The sequence below is a fragment of the Meles meles genome, chromosome 18, assembly GCF_922984935.1.
Source record: "Meles meles chromosome 18, mMelMel3.1 paternal haplotype, whole genome shotgun sequence".
Taxonomy (NCBI): domain Eukaryota; kingdom Metazoa; phylum Chordata; class Mammalia; order Carnivora; family Mustelidae; genus Meles; species Meles meles.
The window spans coordinates 7,112,992-7,118,991 of NC_060083.1; the positions used below are offsets into that span (position 1 = coordinate 7,112,992).

Below are 6,000 nucleotides of genomic sequence, written 5' to 3' on the forward strand. Positions count from 1 at the left end.
TAAAATTACGGGAGAGTACACAGCAAGTGATATTTTAGATTCAATAGAACCTGCTGCTTGGATACCACGTTGGAAATAAAGAGAAGCCATCGTTTGGGGACAGTCATTTGAGTTCAAAACATATTGTAGACCAGTCAGAATGACTAAAATTAACAAGTCAGGAAACGACAGATGCTGGCGAGGATGCGGAGAAAGGGGAACCCTCCTACGCTGCTGGTGGGAATGCAAGCTGGTGCAGCCACTCTGGAAAACAGCATGGAGGTTCCTTAAAAAGTTGAAAACAGAGCTACCCTACGACCTAGCAATTGCACTACTGGGTGTTTACCCTAAAGATACAAATGTAGTGATCCAAAGGGGCACGTGCGCCTGAATGTTTATAGCAGCAATGTCCACAATAGCCAGACTACAGAAAGAACCTAGATGTCCATCAACAGATGAATGGATAAAGAAGATGTGGTATATATACACAATGGAATACTATGCAGCCATCAAAAGAAATGAAATCTTGCCGTTTGCGACGACGTGGATGGAACTAGAGGGTATTATGCTGAGTGAAATAAGTCAGTCAGAGAAAGACAACTATCATATGATCTCCCTGATAATGAGGAAGTGGAGAGGCAACATGGGGGGCTTGGGGGTAGGAAAAGAATAAATGAAAAAAGATGGGATCAGGAGGGATGCAAACCATAAGAGACTCTTAATCTTACAAAACAAACTGAGGGTTTCCAGGGGGAGTGGGGTAGGGAGAGGGTGGCTGGGTGATGGACATTGGGGAGGGTATGTGCTATGGTGAGTGCTGTGAAGTGTGTAAACCTGGCGATTCACAGACCTGTACCCCTGGGGATAATAATACATTATATGTTAAGGGGAAAAAAAACATGGTGTAGGTCCCTGTGTCCCCAGGGAAGAGGCATAAGCAGCAGTGTGAGGGCCCAGGGTACTGCATTTTTGGAATGCCTTGGAGTTCTGAAAAGCAAGAGAAAAGATTGAAAGCTGTGAAAGGTCGACTTCCCGTAATGTGTGCTTTTCTAGGATCAGTATGCCTCCCACTGTTCTGTGTTTATATTTGCCTTCTGCCCAGGAAGGGCAGACAGAGCCAGTGTTCAGCAGCGCTGCCGCACGGGCCGGGGGAGGATGGCGCGGTCCTTGTTGCTGCTCCTCGGCCCGGCCCCGCCTACCCAGGTGTCTTCTCAAACTGGACATTTCTTCCTGCCTGTGAATAGTTGACCTTGTAGGAGTAGTTCCGTTTTTCCCCTCATGCTCTGGCTTCTCTGTCACGTTGGTTTGGCAAAGCAACTAGTCCTGACTCTGTCTACAAACCGTGGTTCAGGTCGGCCTGCTCTCAGACGGATGCCCGACTGTCCCATCAGCTGCTCTCCATGCGTCCTGTAAAACACGGGGACATCAGGTTGTGTGGTCTGCGTTGACTGGTTGGTCTTGGCTCAGCAGGAACACGTCATTTTCATGGCGTCTGCCCAAAACCAGCAGCAACAGCTAGTGCCCTGCGGGTCGTAAACGTGCCTTTGGGCGCTGAGACTTGTACTCAGTCGGAAGGTGGTGCCGCACAGAATCCAGAATGGCTGTGGTCGCTTTGTGCATTTTAAAAAATTAGAATGCAGATATTTAAGTCTTTTTTTTTTTTTAGATTATTTATTTATTTGAGAGAGAGAGAGTGAGCACTGGGGAGGGGCAGAGAGAGAGAAGCAAAGGAGACTCCCCACAGGGCTGGAGCAGGAAGCCCGATGGCAGGGCTGGATCCCAGGACCCAGGAGATCGTGACCAAAGCTAACAGCAGACGCCTAACGGACTGAGCCCCCCGGGCACCCCTGCCGACACTTGAGTCTTAAAGAGAGTTCCTGAAGCCCCTGGACTACGTGCTAGACCCCATGAGACCTGCTAGTCCACTGCCCTAAGAATTTGACCTTTTGCTTGGAAGCAGTGAGTCAGATGCCTGAAGCTCATGGAGCCCTGCGTGTTACTGACTGCGCTGGAATTGCAGTAACAGCAGCAAGGACCAGTGAGGTCGGTGTACACACTCGCTAAGCCAACCAGTAGGGGGAGGCGCTCTCCAGCTTGTTGGGTTTCTCACTGCTCCACCTTCTGTGCCTTGAGCTCACTGATCTTCCTCCACAAAAAGGTTTGGAAAGCTGCTGTCAAGACCTAATGAAGGGCCTGCAGGGAGGAAGGGAGTGTCTTAAGAGCTGGGATGTAACCGAGTGAGGTTTTCTTAATCTCAGGAGCTGCAGAAGGGACGGTTTCTGGCCCGTGGAGTCTTCGGACAGATAGGACGGGGCAGGTGGGCACGTCAGACACGGAGGATGCCGTCGGAGGCTGAGTGTGTACGTCACTGTGTTACATATATGATGTTCCCTCCGTCTGCATTACGTACCAAGTGTTTCTGAAAAACACTACAACCTGGGGCGCCTGGGTGGCTCAGTCCGTTAGGCATCCAACTCTTGATTTTGGCTCAGGTCATCATCTCAGGGTCGTGTGATCGAGCTTTGTTTCAGGCTCCCGCACAGTGGGGAATCTGCTTGACTCTCTCTCCCTCTGCCCCTCACCTCCCCTGTACTCTCTCTGTAAAAAATTTAAAAAGACAGACAGAGAAAGAAAAAGAAAAACACTACAACTAGCTTTTGAACCCCAGAAAAGATGTTCCGTTCCACTCAGGATGAAAGAGTGGGAACTGTGCGATGTAACACCACTTTCTACCTGTTAGATCAGCAGAGGTCAGAAGTTTGAAGTATTGTCGAAATCTGGTTTGGGAAAAGGGAAAACACCATTGGAGTGAATTTGGAAGGGCAGGCAGGACCCTGCGTGGATGGTAGGAATTTAAGCGATACACCCTCTTCGGGCGGCAGTCCGTCACATTGGCGGCAGAATACTTTTTACTTTAGAGATTCTGCTCTGGGGGATTGTCTACACCTGTACCCTACAGCACGGTTCTTGGAGAAGACTGAAAACCGGAAGCCACCATGTACACACTCCGAGAATGGTGTGCGGTCCCTTGTAGAACGAGGAAGCAGCTACGTGGTGCTGATACTTCCGCACAGACGGTGCTGGTGGTGAAAGAAGTAGGCGTGGGCAGTTTCCCTGGAAGCTTCCAGAAGGAACTGGTGGCAGTTCCCTCTGGGCACAATGGAGGGCCCCTGGGCGTCTGGAACGAGTGGCAGATCTCCAGTGCGTGAGTTCACTGTTGTGCTCGTTTTTATGTGCGCACGTTACCTTTTCAAAACAGAGAGAACGTGTACATGTGTCCAGAAAACTCTCCTGTTAGAAAATTCGCAGTGCTGGTCCTCAGTGGGACGCCAGCATGAGCTGGTTGGTAGGAGGGTGGACTGTGAAAGCGGGCAGACCCGGGCCCCAAGCTTAGCTCTGGCGCTGACTAACGACTTGGCTTACTCTCGAGCCCTTTGGGTCGTCTGTAGAGGAGTAGGGTACCAGTCTCCGAGGAGCTACTTACTCCCACCTTAAAGCCCTCTGTGTTAGAGACACACGGCGATACGCTGTGCCCACGAGTCACTGAACGTCCAGACGTAACAACCACTGACAAGTTAGGCAGATGCGGATGGAACAGTATTTCCACTGTGCATTAGAAAGTGACACATGAAGAACACTCGTCAAAGAAATCCACTGAGCTCTAGTCTTCTAAGGAAGAGGGAGCATAGAGTGGGGAAAAGGAAGAAGTCAGGAGTAAGGGTAGGCCGCAGAGTCACACTTGCCCAGCAGAGCCTCCGCCGTCCCTCTGGCCGACGTGCAGAGGCGCAGCTCCCCGTCCTGCTGCAGTGGGTTATTCCGAGACGCGTGGAATCACCAGCTGTCGGAGCCTTTGGCCTACATTCCTTCCTTATGTGCGCAGGCAGGTGGCTCTTTCCATTCGCTCTGTCTTTACGAATGTGTGTATATAAAGAAGTAATAAGCTCACAGACCTGTGTTGCGCGGCGGGTGCATTTGAGGGGTGGCCCCAGTGTGGTGTGTGTGATCACAGTTCTGTCTTCCTTTTTGTCTTGCCAAATAGCAAGTCAAGCCTGCGGTGAATTCCAAGGACACCAGGTGCCACGTCTTCCGCTCTTTTAAACTTGGATTTGGCGGAAGCCTATAAATACAAACATTGAGGACTAGTCGAAGCCTAACTTAGAGCTGGGAATGTTTTCAGAACTTTGCCTGAAAAAGACATAAATTGAAGATGACCCCTCGGAGACTTAGCATTTATGGCTCCTGAGAAGTTTCCAGGTCATCTGCTTCTGATAGGATCATTCTGCATAGTATAGACAAATTTCCTAGGGGAGGAAACCCTTGTTTTCACGTTTCCACTTGCATCGCTAATATCAGGACTAAATATTGTGCTGGAATTTATAAACTCACAGTAGGGGTGAGTTTTCTGGATTCTTCTCCTAAAACGTGGTAGGCAGCATTGAGGCGCAGTGTACTACCCGGTTCTTCCGAAAGCCCCAGCCGGTTCTTGGAAAGAGATTCTCAGAGATTGTGTGGGTGTGCATGGTACGGATGGAACCAGAATTCCAAACCCTCCCTGCTGTTTACAGCAGTAGTCAGTGCGGAGTTCTGGAACCCAGAAGATTTTAGTTATTTGTCACCGTGAGTTTATTACAGCATTCTACAGATGACAGGCTATTGAAGCATGAGCGTGAAATTCTCTCCAGCACTCAGTGAAATAAGCATATTTTGGTAATGTTTGTGTCCGCTCTCTCCCCCCTTCTCTGCAGGTGGATCATACAATAATCATGTACTTGGTTGGACCAGATGGTCAGTTCCTAGATTATTTCGGCCAGAACAAGAAGAATGCGGAAATTGCCGGTTCCATCGCCGCGCACATGAGGGAACACAGGAAGAGGAGGTAGCCCGGGCCGCGGCTGGCCGCGTGTTCTCTTGCGAAAGAGGAGAAGAGCTTTGTCTCCCTTAGAAGCCACATGTGTATCCTCACACACTCATATTTGCAACCCACAGAACGGCCTTCGCACCGCAAGAACACCGGTCTTTGGGATAGGGCGTGTCACTTTGGGTTCAGCCAGGAGAGTTCTTGGAACCATGAAGATTCCTGCCAGGCAGGCACTTGAGCGCAGGGGACCAGGTCAGCGTGAAGCCGGAGGAACGGACCCTGGGAAGTTGGGGAGGCTGGGCAGGTACGTTTCCCCACGGCAGCAGGGCCCTCGGAGCAGCGTCGCTGCCTCTCCGGTGCCCTGGACCCTTGTCAGGGTGTAAGGCTGAATTCCAAAAAGGGTGACATTTCCTTGGTGCCCTTGCTTTTCCTCTTCGAGTTCTTGGTGGCGGGTAACAGTCAGGTCGGGCTCTGGGACATTCGTAGTGAATCTTCAGACTTGAAAGCGCACGTGTGTACATTCCTGCGTGCTGGCAGAGCTCACGGTCACGTCCGCATTGTGTTCCCGTCAGCTGCTGAGTTTACTGATGAGGAGGAAATCTGTTGTTTGGGGGAACGCCGCTAGATCAGTTTCTCTAGGGATCTTTTATGTGCTTTTTATTGAAATATGTTGCGTTTTCAGTGACCTACCAAGTGGATAGAAGAGGATCTCGACCATGACTGTGACTCAGGGCACTTGTCTGCCGAGACCGAGTTGCAGTGGGTGTGAAATAAAGGTGTGTGCGGTTTTGCAAGCCTGACCTTTCTCGTGGGTGCGCACGGCCCTCGGACTCGGGGGGCCTCCTGGGTGCTTGCTAAAGCCCAGGTTCCCGGCCAGGGCTGGATCCGCAGGGTCCGGAGTGGGATGCAGACCCCTGTGCTCAGAAGCCACCTGTAGGAGCCTCAGGTGCCATCGGCCTGGGGCCCGAGCCTGGAGAGACTTGGGGGGGTAAGCAGGGGTTTATCTGATCTGTGCGGGTGAAAACCTGACCAGCTTTTGGTGGGACCGTCAGAGGGCGGTGCGCACCGCCATCCCGGAAAGTGACCGCCAAGTCATGGGATGAATCTTCTGTTTGTGAAGTCAGCTTCCCTGGGTGTCTGGGCCGGACCGTCCCTCTCTGCCA

The 6,000-nt window shown here is 51.3% G+C and overlaps 1 protein-coding gene across 1 annotated transcript in view; it reads left to right on the top strand.

Moving 5' to 3' along the window:
• The window catches only part of LOC123929316 (protein SCO1 homolog, mitochondrial), a 16,472-nt gene extending 10,835 nt beyond the window's left edge, over nt 1-5,637 (top strand). Inside the window, exon 6 of the mRNA XM_045984840.1 lies at nt 4,725-5,637. Coding sequence (XP_045840796.1) covers nt 4,725-4,859 — 135 coding nt within the window. The 3' untranslated portion in view covers nt 4,860-5,637. The remainder of the gene's footprint in view (nt 1-4,724) is intronic.
• Nucleotides 5,638-6,000: the final 363 nt, after the last annotated feature.